Raw genomic sequence first — 14,442 nt, 5'->3', positions numbered from 1 at the left:
TGCTTGGTGAAAGCTGAATATCATAATTATGACTGGATCTTCTCCTGGAAATTTTTGGAGAGAAGCAATATTTTGAGAGAATTTCTCTCGATAGAGAATGGCTCCCTAAAAATCAACTCAAAGGCCCACTCACTCCACCTCTATTTAGAAACTGGGAATCTCAACCTCATTAATGTTGATGACAAGATAATCTCTTTAAAAAATGATACAAAGAAACTTATTTACAAAATAGAAACAGACTCACAAATCTTGAAAACAATTTTATGGTTACTAAAGGGGAAAGGAGGAGTGGGGAGGAATTAGGAGTTTTGGTGAAAGTTTTGGAAAAATTGGGAGATTATCTATTTTATGTGCATACCACTACGTATAAATAAAATAGATAATCAACAAGGACCTACTGTATAGCACAGGGAACTCTACTCAATATTCTGTAATAACCTATATGCAAAAAGAATCTGAAAAAGAATTGGGATATGTGTGTGTGTGTGTATATAAACTGAGTCACTTTGCTGTATACCTGAAATTGACACAGTATTGTAAATCATCTATATTCCAGAAGAAAAAAGATACGCTACAAGTACTGTAACCAAATTGAATAAAATTATAGGAACTTGAAGCTATGGCTAAATATTAAATCCCAACTAAATAGATCAAAAGTTTAGAGTGTTTAGAGCCATTGTTACATCCCTTTTTTCTTCTATTCCACATGCCCTTGTAGGCTACTAGGATCAGACTTAATTGAAGTTGATACCATCCATTGCAAAAGATAAGGCTGAGAAGTGTTTGATAGTTTCTGTAATACTTGTGTGCATTTTTATACTATGTATCTAGTACAGGGATCATGCCTCTATCCCTTCCTTAGAACTTAATATCATTTTGTACATATACACAATGGAATATTACTCAGCTATATAAAAGAACAAAGTAATACCATTTGCAGTGACATGATGAACCTGGAGATTGTCATACTGAGTGAAGTCAGTCACACACAAAAAGACAAATATCAGTTATGTGGAATCTAAAAAGATGATACAAATAAATCTGTTTACAAAACAGAAATAGAGTTACTAATGTAGAAAACAAACTTATGGCTACCAAGGGGGAAAGGGAGGAGGAAAAGGGTAAACTGGAAGATTGGGGAATAACATATGCACACTATAATATGTAGATAACTATAACTAATAAGGACCTACTATATAGCACAGGAACTCTGCTCAGTACTCTGTAATGACCTATATGGGAACAGAATCTAAAGAGTATATAACTGATTCACTTTGCTATCCAGCAGAAACTTACACAACACTGTAAATCAACTATACTCCAACAAATTTTTTTTTAGAAAATATCATTTTTAAGTAGATACCATTGAAAAAAAATTAGAAGTGTCAAGGATGGTTAAGTATGTCTATAAACATTCAAAATAATGGAGACCATTCCTCCTTTAACGGTTGACTTATGTTTATTGGCCTCATTTCAGAAATATTACGTGTATAAATATACATCAGTTCAGTTCAATTCAGTCACTCAGTCATGTCCGACTCTTTGTGACCCCATAGACTGCAGCACGCCAGGCCTCCCTGTCCATCACCAACTCCTAGAGTTTACTCAGACTCATGTCCATTGAGTTAGTGATGCCATCCAACTATCTCATCCTCTGTTGTCCCCTTCTCTGCCCACCTTCAGTCTTTCCCAGCATCAGGGTCTTTTCAAATGAATCAATTCTTCACATTAGGTGGCCAAAGTATTGGAGTTTCAGCCTCAGCATCAGTCCTTTCCAATGAATGTTCAGGAGTGATCTCCTTTAGGATGGACTGGTTGGATCTCCTTGCAGTCCAAGGGACTCTCAAGAGTCTTCTCCAACACCACAGTTCAAAAGCATCAATTCTTCAGCACTCAGCTTTCATTATGGCCCAACTCTCACATCTATACATGACTACTGGAAGAACCATAGCTTTGACTAGATGGACCTTTGTTGACAGAGTAATGTCTTTGCCATAACTTTGGTCATAACTTTCCTTCCAAGGAGCAAGCGTCTTTTAATTTCATGGCTGTAGTCACCATCTGCAGTGATTTTGGAGCCCAAGCTCTATACAGTCAGCAAAAACAAGACCAGGAGCTGACTGTGGCTCAGATCCTGAACTCCTTATTGCCAAATGCAGACTTAAATTGAAGAAAGGGAAAATCACTAGACCATTCAGGTATGACCTAAATCAACAAAATACATATAGCATTATAATTTTTTGTTGTTCAGTCACTGAGTTGTATCTGACTCTTTTGTAACTCCATGGACTGTGGCCCATCAGACTCCTCTGACCGTGGGATTTCCCAGGCAAGAATACTGGAATGGGTTGCCATTTCCTTCTCCAGGGGATCCTCCCAACCCAGGGATCAAACCTGTACCTCCTGCATTGGCAGCCAGCTTCTTCACTGCTGAGCCACCAGGGAAACCCAACATTATAATAGACTGCAAAAGGTTATACAGTCATTTACAATGATGCAGAAGAACATTTCATGACATAGAACATTTCATAACATTTCATCACTTATATGTTATTAAGTGCAAAAGCACATTACCTAAGTATATAAACAAAGTATGATTTAGTTTTCATAAAACTAATTGAGTGTCAAGCTACAGAAATAAGAAAATAGCTACTTTATGGGAAGGTTAACGGCAGTTATCTTAATATAGTGGAATTACTGATGATTTTTGCTTACTTATGCTTTTCTACTTTCCCAAGATTTCTTGACTCAACACCCATCACTTTTATTATCAGAAATTAACTTACTTTTTAGGGAGATAAAATAGTTCTAAATTAGGGACAACCAAACTGAAGACTTTGAAACCAGCGAAGAAACCCCTTTAAATTGTTTCTGATCATCCCTCCTTTGTTTCTGCTTATTATTTCCCAGGATTTAGTATCACAGAAAGACTTCCAAACTAGAAATCAGAATGCCTGTTTCCCTATTTTCTGTTCAGTGATTTCTATCCCCCTCTGAAGAGAATCTGGGTTCTCATACTTGCTGTGCTACATAATTTGCTGCTGTGTGCCTAGTTACTCTATGAACCTCCCTTTCCTTTGATGGAAGCCCCACCTCTGAAAAGTGATCGTCTCTCTTGAACTTGCATATCTCACGCGTTTGATGCAATAATAGATTTAGAAAGTATCTCATCAACTCAAACAGAAAACATGGAAAGATCAGTTTTAGTGAGTTATCTTTGAGCAGCTCTGTTTCTATGATTTTTTAAAAAATGTTTCCCAAGTGTTCGTGTCTCTTTCCTCTTCTCTGTTACCTACAGGGAAAGACACCTCAAGACAGAGCCCAACAGGCCGGGGACCCAGACTTGGCTGCCTACCTGGAAAGCCGCCAGAATTATAAGCTCATTGGCCATGAGGACCTGGAAACTGCTGTTTGACCCTGGTAGACAGGCTGAGAGAACCTCAACAAGCGTCTCACCTGTGCCCTCCTGGCGATCGGGCGGCTCCCCTGGAAGAAGCTGATGGAATCCATAACTCTGTCTCTCCTGCAAGAATCTATCTGAGACCATGCCACCAGTTTTAAGGGCTACCAAGATGTACTACAGAACATGATAGCCCACTGAGGACGAGGCAGGATACCTGGAGATTTGTGGACTGCGAGTTCCACAAAATTCGATCCTTATTGCTTCCAGCAAGTAGCATGAACTTCTGTGTTCACCTGTATAATTTATTTTAAAGATCCAAGGATGTTCGTATAAATGGCACTGCTCCCTCGCCCCCCTATGCATTCACTTTTCCCCTGTACCGCACAATTCTACTGTAACGACCCATCGATTTAAAAAAATATATATGATCTGTTCTCTTTACATTCAGTCTTTGAAGACCACGAGACTCTGAAAGTCTTTTCAAACCCTCTGGATGTCCTGCAGAAATATAACTGTAAAACCACTTCCACTTCCAAGACTAAATACACCGAGACTACTTAGTGACCTTTCTGCATGTCTCCTCTCCCTCCCTAACCCTTTTTCATTATATAGGAGCTGGGAGTGCCACGTAGATAGCGTCTGCTTGTGTGCAGTATCTCTGAGGTGCGGCAAGGTGGCATGGGAATTGCCTGGGTTGAGTGGTACCTCGGAGGGGGGACCCAGGGGTCAGCCCAGGCGGCGGCACTGTTGCCAAGAGCCATGGAGGACTGGTTCAGCTTGGGCTGTTGGCCCAGCTCCGTACTGCCTACATGTAGCCATCTTTGCCTTTTGCTGCAGCAGAGATGGGCAGTGGATTCTCACCAAGGCCCGTAGCGGGTTTGCAGAACCACCCCATTTTAAGTGCTGTTGAAACTGCAGAGCAGAGAACCATGAGTGGGAACTCTGGTGACAGGACATGGAGCACTCCGACAGCGTTTACTTTTAGGTGTTTTGACTGATAGTAGAAAGCAGGCTAATCGACTTGAAATAAAACAGCAAAAGCAAAAGTAGCAACATATGTCAAAATAACTCACTTAAGAAGAAAACAGTCTCCGGAGCTGCACAGAGGCTAATAGGTTCGGATACAGTGCTGAGAGGGGGCCCGCTTTAGGTTTTCCTTCTAAGGTCTTGGTTTTCATTACCCTGAGGGAGCCTTGTCCCAAGGACAAAGCCTTGTTTCACGAGCTCCACTGCCAGACTTTCAAGATGCGTGGATCATTCGGCTGGATGCCTCACCTACTGTTATCAGATTCCAAGGTCATGCCTGATAGCACTGAAGCCCCACTGTTCATGTACAGGGTGGTTGAATACATCCTTTTCTCTATTTCCCCTGCCAGAATGTTCTTAGTGCTGACTACTGTTGGGAGTCTAACTGGAAGCATCATGCTGGCAGTAGAATTACAGCTTTTCATCCTGCCACAGACCAATTGGTACTTACAGGTACCTCTGTTAGGGACTCTAAGATAACTAAAGAACCAGGAGAAAAAGTCTCCTCACTTTCAGAGAAAATATCTGCTTGACTTGGGCATAAGGCAGAAGTGAAAGTGGGTGGCCCTTTTTGCTTTAAACCAATGTCTTCTGAGCTTTCTTTCCATTTTGCTCTGAGACATAAGCCAAGTGTTTCCCTTGTGTTTCTGCACGTGAGCATAAATGATTGTCTCTCTGCATTTAAGTTAAAGTCCAGTGGTGCCACCTCACTTATCTGAATCACTTTTGGTCACGTGTCATTTTGAAAGTACAAAGATGATACACTGTATTAGGTGGGAATAGCCTCTCAGTGGATGGGGACCACATCTGCCCTTAGTTGTTTCCAAATCAAACTGTTGGCATTATTTTCAGCTGTGGAAAGCGGAATCTGTTTTCATACATCAGTCTTAGAAACAGAGCGATCTTTTGGGTTTTCTGGCAAGGGCAAAAGGGACTGCAGTAGATTGTTTCCAGAAGCTGGAAAGAAACATGCTCCAGGAGAATTTAATCACCAGGCTTCTGCTGGGAATTTTTCAGCTGGTGAGACTGTCAAGGAGATGTTGTGATGACAGAAATATAATCCTTACGACAGGCTGGAACCTGGCTTTGAATGGTGCCTTCCATGCCCTATATTGAGCCAAGCATTTGGCTACACAGTGACCGCTGGGATGAAGGACTGCTCTCACCAACCACCATCTCATATTTCTCTGTGATGCTTCCAAACAGCCCAGAGAAAATTGAGGGTACAGGTGGCTGTGGGCCAATTCAAATAGCTCCAGTTGAAGTCACACGTAAATCTTCAGTATGGAAATAGATGAGGTAATGACTACTGCAGGGGTCCTGATGCATTTGGAAATTGTTCCAAACCAAAAAAGAAAGACATTAATGTCCTACATTATTGATGGGGGAATGACATAGGACAAAGGCAAATATCTCTTTGAAAAAGCAAACACCCTAAGAACTTAGGTTTTGAGAAAAAAAAAAGCATCAGAAATGGTCAGAATAGTGACCTATTTAATGGTTTAAACATTAAATCTACCTCCTGTAGCCTTTTTAAAAAATTGGCCACTGCATGCGACAGTCCTGGGCTTTAGAAAAGAGAGAAGGGCATGTGTTCTAGGAGTCTCCAATGTAGCTTAGGTAGGTAGTAGCCCCTCTCCTGGGCCATCAGGAAGCATGGGAACAAATAGTCTGGCACTGGTCTGATAATCCACGTAACTTTAAAAGACTTAAAACTGTACACCTATGGAAATACAATTTTCTACAAAACCTACTGAGACAGCACTGCCAAGTGTAGCTGGCTCAGCTGCCATTCCTCTGTGTTTGGCTCAGGAGAGCTCTTCGCGTTCTGCTGCTGTCTGCTCTGGGATTCCATTTTTAGATTGGGCAGATAGAGGCGTGAGAAATGGAGAGTTATTAAAAGCCAACATTATATAACCTTGAAGCTAGTCATTTTTTGGTAGCCTTATATTCTGGTATGATGCATTTAATGAAAAAGGACCCAGTTATGCTGTGCTTATCACATTCAAGGGCTTGATAAAGAACAGAAGCTAAGAAGAAAATAAACACCACGGTCAGAAATTTCACTTTGAGAGTTTCAGTTACCTCTATAGGGGTTATAGTCTATGGGGTCACAAAGAGTTGAACGTGACTGAGCACACACACAGAGGTTTTAACCTAAAATGAATGCAGTGTCTGAAATGAAGAATTTAACTGGCGAGTACACAGCCTTGAAACTAGCAACAAGTGCTGGAAAGGCTCACACATGCCCCGTTGTTCCCATCCTTCTGTTCTAGCTGGCCTGAGTGTGTAGGCAGGTCCGTTTACATTGAGAGATCCTCAACAAGCAAGTAGTTTCCATTCAGACCTAGTAACAGTCTCTTTGCCTAAAGGATTTCCAGGATTTATTGACTGGACACCTTATAATATTCATGTCTTAAAAAATGGGGGGGCAGAAGTTTTTTTTTTTTCCCCATGTCGATTTCATTTTAAATGTTTAGGTTTTTTAAATTATAAAAGTTGAATGTGCTTTTTATGAGAAGTTCTAATACCGCAGATGAGTATCGCATGCAATGCCAAGGTGTTGCTCTCTGCTGGTGTAGAGTCCCCTGTTCGGCCCCTAGAGATAAACAGCAGGAACACGGATAACCACTGTTGCTTGTACATATGTCAGAAATACTCTGGATATTACAAGCCTCAGCGCACACATGGAGAGGTATTTATTTGTAGACATATATGTGTATATATCCTATACACACATGTATTGCATACATTTGAAAAAACATTTTAGAAGCATGCTAGTCATCTGTGCCTATGTAGTTAACTCCAACGGGCGAAGATAAGGTAATAGAAAAATTTTCTCTTATTCTTTGTTATCTTTCCTATTAACTAAGCCCAGTTCTGTTACTGCAGCACTTCAAACGCACATGACATTTGCTCTTGCCTGTGTCGTAAAATCTGTGACCAAGAGGTCTTATGATTGTCTTTCTTACCTTCCATGAAGCATGCAGCCTGCCTGAGCCTCGAGACTTGTCTATGCTATTTGTGGATCTCGAGTGGAGAGTTTCTCTGTGACACGCACACACCTTTACAAGGCTGAGTTTACAGGACTGACAGTCAGTAGGCTGCCTAGTGATACTTCATTCTGGCAAGTTCCCACCAAAAAGGTGTCATAACTTGGATATGGGTAGGGTCTGAGCAACTTGGCTTCCTTCCAGTAAGAGTAGCTAATGAAATCGCTGAAAACAGCATCTTATATTCAGTTATGCTATTTAAAAATAAAGTAGATTGTTGTTAAACTGGCTTATCGTAACCATCCAATAAAACTAATTACTTAAATGGATTATTTTTATTTTAGGGGGAAAAGTGTAACAACCTTTAGAGAGTTTTCTGATCTTTAACATTTATTTAGTATGAAATTGCTTCGGCCCAGGTCTTAGTAGAACCATCTCTGAATACCTCAAGTTTCTAATTCTCTAAATGCCATGTTCAGCTGATTATTTTAAGTCCTATGTTTTTTATTTTGTTCCCTCTGCCCGGCCCCTCACACTGACTTTGGCACCGACCCATTTCTATTTCCTGGTCATAATCCCATCTCTGATCCCTCCAATTGTCTGACCATAGCAGTAGTCCCACTCCTGGACTTTCTGCCACTACCTTCAATAATTCCATTATACATATGCCCGAGTCTCCCCCAGATATTATGTTCAAACTGGATCAAAATGAAATTACCCTCCAGGACAAGTATCCATTTTCCCTACAGGACAGATAGACTCCCACTGCCTTGATCATCTTGCACACTTACAAGAAGTCTTATTCTGAGAAGTAATTTCCCAGATAGATTGAGCAAATTTCTGTCCTAGCCGCACAATGAGAGTACACAATTATAGAAGCTTCTTCCACACCCAGAGATATAAACCGTGTGCCCCTAGGAAGTCACCTGGGTGGCTGGATTCTGTGTGTATTTTACCCCTACTGGCCATTTATGGATTTAGGCTGTCTCCCCACAGTTGAATGGGAAATCTCATGGGCTTCCCTGGTGGCTCAATGGTAAAGAATCCATCTGCCAATGCAGGAGGTGCATGTTCAATCCCTGGGTAGGAAAGATCCCCTGGAGAAGGAAATGGAAACCCACTCCAGTATTCTTGCCTGGGAAATCCATGGGCAGAGAAGCCTGGTGAGCTACAGTCCATGGGGTCGCAAAGAGTCAGACACGACTTAGCAAACATAACCCCACAAAGAGAAACCTAAAAATAGGAACTAAGAAAGGAATAGTGCTCACGACAACCTGTTTGCCCAGGACACTGACAGTTACTGAACTTGTCTCCCGAACCCACCCCCGCCCCCAAGAAAGGCATAAAAAATAATTCTTAGGCTGTTGAAGCATTATATTTTAAAGTAGAAATTTGGATATTGGATGGTATCTTCATGGTGGACATATTCCAGAATCTGTTTATACATATATTCAGTCATATTACACACAGTCATCTGTTCACAAATCAATTATACAATCATATATTTAATCATTCATTTGAAGATATGTTTACTCTGGTGCAGGCACCATACAAAGGATATAAGAATGACTGCAAGAGAGAGAACTCTTGACCTCAATGGAACTAAGTCTAGGAGAAAATACAAATTCAAATCTGATAAGTTCTGTACAGAAGCCCATGGTACTGGGGAGCAGGCCCTGCAAGTTCAAGTCTAACCATGTTTTATTTCTATGAAATATGAAATGAGAATATGAAAGAAGCCACAGTTTGCATTCCCTTTCTCTTGGAGTCTTGTTACTGTTCTTAAAAAAAAAAAAAAAAGGATCTGAAACCAAGACTTCAAGATGAGACTTAGAAACACTACTAAAATGAGAGCCCAAATGTTTATCCTGTTTTCAAGGACAGAACTAGGAACAAGAGGCAAAATTTGCAGTTGGATTTTGACTGAATAGAAAGGTGAAGCATAAGTATCATCAAACGGTGGAGTTATCCCAGAATTAGAAACTTTTAGTAATGGGGAGTATTTAAGCAGAGGCTACATGGACCACCTGGAGGGATGCTGTGATTTTGGACATGTGTCTGAGGGGGCTGGATTCGATTCTGGGAGCTTTTTTAAATGTTCTTTTAAAATGACTTTGTTGAAAGGGAGGAATCCCTTTGAAAATTTTATAAAAATCTTGACTTTTAATCTTTTAAAATATCACTTTGTGACAGTCTAAGTCTTAAAGAGAATGACATTTAGTTATCATTTAAAAATCTTAAACCTAAGCATGAATTTAAGAGCTAATGAAAAGAAAGCATACTAAGAGGTATAACTCTACTTCTGGAAGCATCATGGATTCTGATGAATATTCTTAGGCCTCCTTAAGTAAAGTCTTATTTGAAATCTGTTTTACTGTCTATTCAAATTCAGTATAAAAATGTGCTGCGGTTTGATATTCTTAGAATTACTTGTAATCTGGTATAATCAGAGGAGAAAGTGCTGCCTAAAAGATGTTTGAGGTCCAAGTAAATGTCCATGAAAGGCAATCCTAGAAAGTTCCCTGGCTTCTGCTCCTGGCATAGTAATTACAAGGGAGAGCTTACCCATGAAAATAATGATTCTGGTTTTGCCCATTTTTCCATAGTTTCAGTATTTTGAGCCAAATAGCATTTGACATGGGAGACTGTAGTGGTGGGAGCAACTGAAACTATCTTGTTTCTCAATCCTCTAGTGCGTATAGCTTTCAATAAAAATAATTTTAACCACTCAAATCTGTACAATTTATTAGTAGCAGTTTCAATCATTGTAGAATGTTACTTTAGCATTTTGATGCATTTTTTACACTTTGGAGCCTCAATGCAAACCCCTGAGATTTAATGCATAAAATGTGTTTTAACTAAATAAATAGAATCTCAGAGCAATGAGTCTGACTAACACTGATACATGTAGTAAGTGGTAGAAGTGTAGCACAGCTAAGATCTTCAGGTATTCCAGACTAATGTGTCTACAATAGATGTTTTCTAAGTAAATAATTTTCCACCATTGCTTTCAATGCTGCTTTACATCCATCATTCAGATGTCCATCATTTACAAGGTGCCTCCTTGAAAAAATATTTACCTAAGATTCCATAGCATGGGTTGGTTAGGACTGAAGGAGAATATGAAATTAAAAATTTAGGGGTTTTGCTCTCAGACAGAGGCTTATCAGGTTGGATATATTTCAAGGGGAGAAAAGACCAAATGTTTTCATACCAGGATGGATTTTATGAAATGACACTGAGGGGAGATTTCTTGGCTTCTCTGCTTTGTGATTCTCAGCATTTTTAATGTTGGTATTATTTTCTCTCCTTGAAAGTCACTACTGGAATAATATTATTTCAGAATACTGCACCAAAATGTGTCTTGCCATTCAAGACTTCAAAGATTAAAGTTTTGGGTGAGTATACAAGGCTAAATCCATCATACACATTCACGTATGGAGTTGGCCAAAATATTCTTTTGAGTTTGGCTATGAGATGTTATGGACAAACCCAAACTTTTTTAGCCAACCCAATACATAGAGGCCTAACACACTTATGAGAAGATGCCACACCTGAGGTAGAAAGAACAAAGGGGCCTGAGATATCCTTCCATTCGTAATCTCATATTTACAAGGCACCACTATGGGCAGTTGATGAATATGTAAAAGAGGGGTGTTTGATCTGGAAGGGAGCCAGATGAACAGGAATGTTGGGAGAAGATGGCTTAAGTAGGACTATGAGGTCCAAATTCTGTAGGACAGACGAGATCAGGAACAGACATGGAGGAGAGGCAGCTTTATTTCTTATGTGAGGATTTTGTTTTCCCTAAACATTACATCCAGAAAAATGAACTGGGTTTTCTAAAAAACAGTGAACTTATCACAGCTGATGTTTCTTATAGCATATAAGTAAAAATTGAACAACCAGATCAGGGATCATGTTAAAGCAATTGCTTGGACTGAAAGACTTCTGTGATGTTTTCCAGGTTTCAATTTCTATGATTGTAGACTGGAGCAGAACTCAATTAGAGCCCCCTTCTTTCAAGTTCCTGCCATATAGATGCAATGAAAGTATTTCTGTAAAAATACCAGACACTGTAAATATATCCCAGACCATTTAGAAGCCAGTATTTCATGACCTTAAAAAAAAATTTTCTTTGCTTACACACACACACTCACCACTGCCAGCCAATTCCCAAACCTCTAAATAAGATATATATTTCTCCTAAGGCATAAGTCACAAATTCAGGAATTAAAGTGGAAACAAAGGATCTAGTGTTCACTCTCCTACTTTCTCTCCATTTTTTTTTTTTTTTTTTTTTTGGGGTGTGCATTTGGAACTGGGGCTTGGAGAAGGGGCAGAAGATCTCTGTATTTTCTGATTACAAAAAGGCATGGAGGCAATTTCTGTTACCTGTTGTCATGAAACAGGACTTAACCTCCCATCCCTAGACTAATTTCCTCGGGATATTTCTGTTTGTGAACTAGTTTTAATTGGCTACCTTCCCTTACTTCCATGAATTCCTGGATTTCAGGTTGGCTGCATGGGGGTGGGAGTCATTCCTGAGATAGTTGTTAACCGTGGACCCATATCTGGAGGCTTGCTCAGAGAATTGCTCCCACTCAATCTTATCTCCCACCCTTCCTGCTTGCCTCTGGCTCAGGAAGGTAAGAAAAAGCAGAGTAATGGGGTAAAAAAAAGATTCTCAAGAGTAATACAGTAATAAGGCACTAGTCTTAAATTGCTATGGCAACCCACAAATGAATAATATATACTCTCAGCAAACTTTGATCCTCATGGAAAGCAAATTCAGAAGACAGAGAGAAAAATTAAACTGGTTTAGAGTGGCTACAAAGAGTTTCTCAGTTATGAAATAGTCAACATATATTGCTTAGAAGAATTAGATTATGTCTAGAATTTAGGAGAAAACAGGGTTCTAGTAATAGATGGAAGAACTTTCCAGTAGAGCTTTCCAAAGGGCTGGGTTGATTTTGAAGGAGTTTCTCCAAATGTTCAGAGATTAGACTGTGGACTTGTGCAGGACTCTGATAAAATCTGAGAAAAATAAAGGACAATTTAGAGACTTTTTCATAATCCTTATAAATACTGAGACTATGACTTTGTTATTTTGGGGTTTACATGTAACCTTTCCTCTTAAGAATTATAGAAATAGATTATTATGAATCTTCTTGTAAAAATAAATAGATGAAAGCCCTAAATTGTTTTACCTTGTATATATTTTTAAATTTGTGGGTAATTCTTTCAAATATGTTAGTGAGATTTATCAATTTTTAAGATAGAGCCTAGCTTTGATAATTGTTGCACTTTGTGTGATGAATCCAAATGATTCCTAACCTTTTAGGTTTTATTAACTGTAAACTTTTTCATTCCCTGTCCCCCTCCCCCATTAGTTGGACAGAGGCTTTGATAACATGTATAATTCCCAATGCAACTGACACCTAGCTTAATGCTTGCTAACATCCTGATTGTGGGCTGGGACATGTGGGATTCTTGCCATCCTGGGGAGTGAGATTTGGAAATTTAATAGACAAAATATTCTAGGACAACAGAATATTTTGCAAAACACATCTTAGAAAAGGTAGGGTCCAAATTAGTCTCAGTTAAAAAGTTAGGCTGTGGGTTTTTTTTTTCTTTAATTACCAATGATGAAGTGGGCAACCATGAATCTGAATATCATATGGACTAAAGCTGATTGAAAATGATGAAAACCACTCCTGTAAAGAATTAAGAAATAGAGGACCATCTCAGTTCCAAAAGAGTGAATACCTTTCATTTAATTTGATTTCTGAGTGGGATAATATTCCTGGGCATCCAGAGTACCCTTGGCTGTGGGAGTCCACTCTCGAAGGCTATGTCTGTAGGAAGCATTGCAGTCACATTATAAAGGGCTCTTTCATGATTTCTGCTTCTGCCCTACCGCATCCCACAGTCACGCCTTTGCAAAGCTGCCAGCTGGCAGGTGGAATCCAAACCAAAGTAGCATCTGCGGCAGGAGGATGAGGAAGTTTATTGCCAGGTAAAGTAGGATCCAGATAACATAAAATGGAGGGTGGGTGGGGAGGGTGGGCTGTGGGAGAATGGAGTTTTTGTACAAAGTCATAAAGTATTTTTCCCTAATTTTCTGGCATTTCCTATTTATACAAAGTATCTTGATCACCGCGTTGCTCTACAGAGATTTTCACTGGAATTAATTTGGGAGATTGAACTAATCTCTGAAAAGAGACATTGACTAGTTACAGTTACTTTTTGGACACTTTTTCTGTATTGTGAATTGTGTGGACATGTACAGAATAAAAATTAAGAACTACAATTAGTTTCTTTTCTTTGGTTAATGGCTGTTACGTGTAGTTGGTGTGAATATTATCCTTTAGGGGGTTAAATTAGATTTTCAAAATTTGGAAGCAAATGAAGCATTGCCTGTTTGGGGGATGGTAGAAACTAAAAGAGATCCCTGATAAGGCAGAAAAAAAAAACTTTTAGACTTCTAGTCCAGTAAATCTGGACTAAGAGAGACCAGATTTACTCTAACTGAATTTTTAAAATCTATATATAAAACTATAATTGTTAGGACACTAGACTCAGGCAAAGAAAGACAGTAATCCCTGAGAGATGGGAATTAAATAAAATTAGCTCTATGATTTCTTCATTTTTACAGACTTCAGAGAGTTTCCTGGCAATGGCTCAGGGAGTAGAAATTGAAGCAGAGCCTGGAAGATTTCCTAAATTGGTAAGAAAGAGCTGAGACCTTGGGAAACCAAGGCAGCTAGAGCTTCTAGAACTGAGTATCAGAGAGGAGAGATCCACACAGAGAAATAACCCTAGAGTTCTGCAGAGACCCCACCCCCCAACTCAAGTATTTAATGAAATACCTACCAGGGTATGCAAGTGAGGAAACTACCCAACATTGAAAAAAGAACCAAATGGTAAGAAATAGCAGTCAGCTCCCACAAGACTGGGGAAGATGCCTGTTGCCACTAGCCAGGTTGCACCTTTTCTGTCTATCCAGCTTTTATTTCT

General features: G+C 39.5%; 1 protein-coding gene across 6 annotated transcripts in view; it reads left to right on the top strand.

Annotated features, from left to right (window-relative positions):
• DGKI (diacylglycerol kinase iota) overlaps positions 1 to 13,735 on the top strand; it is a 513,862-nt gene extending 500,127 nt beyond the window's left edge. For all 6 annotated transcript variants that reach the window (XM_060415131.1, XM_027968850.3, XM_042248885.2 and 3 more), the window contains one exon: positions 3,299 to 13,735. In XM_060415131.1, coding sequence (XP_060271114.1) covers positions 3,299 to 3,415 — 117 coding nt within the window. In that variant the 3' untranslated portion in view covers positions 3,416 to 13,735. The remainder of the gene's footprint in view (positions 1 to 3,298) is intronic.
• The last annotated feature ends 707 nt before the right edge of the window (positions 13,736 to 14,442 follow it).

Source organism: Ovis aries, chromosome 4 (assembly GCF_016772045.2).
Source record: "Ovis aries strain OAR_USU_Benz2616 breed Rambouillet chromosome 4, ARS-UI_Ramb_v3.0, whole genome shotgun sequence".
Lineage (NCBI taxonomy): Eukaryota > Metazoa > Chordata > Mammalia > Artiodactyla > Bovidae > Ovis > Ovis aries.
This window is presented reverse-complemented; position numbering and strand designations above follow the sequence as displayed.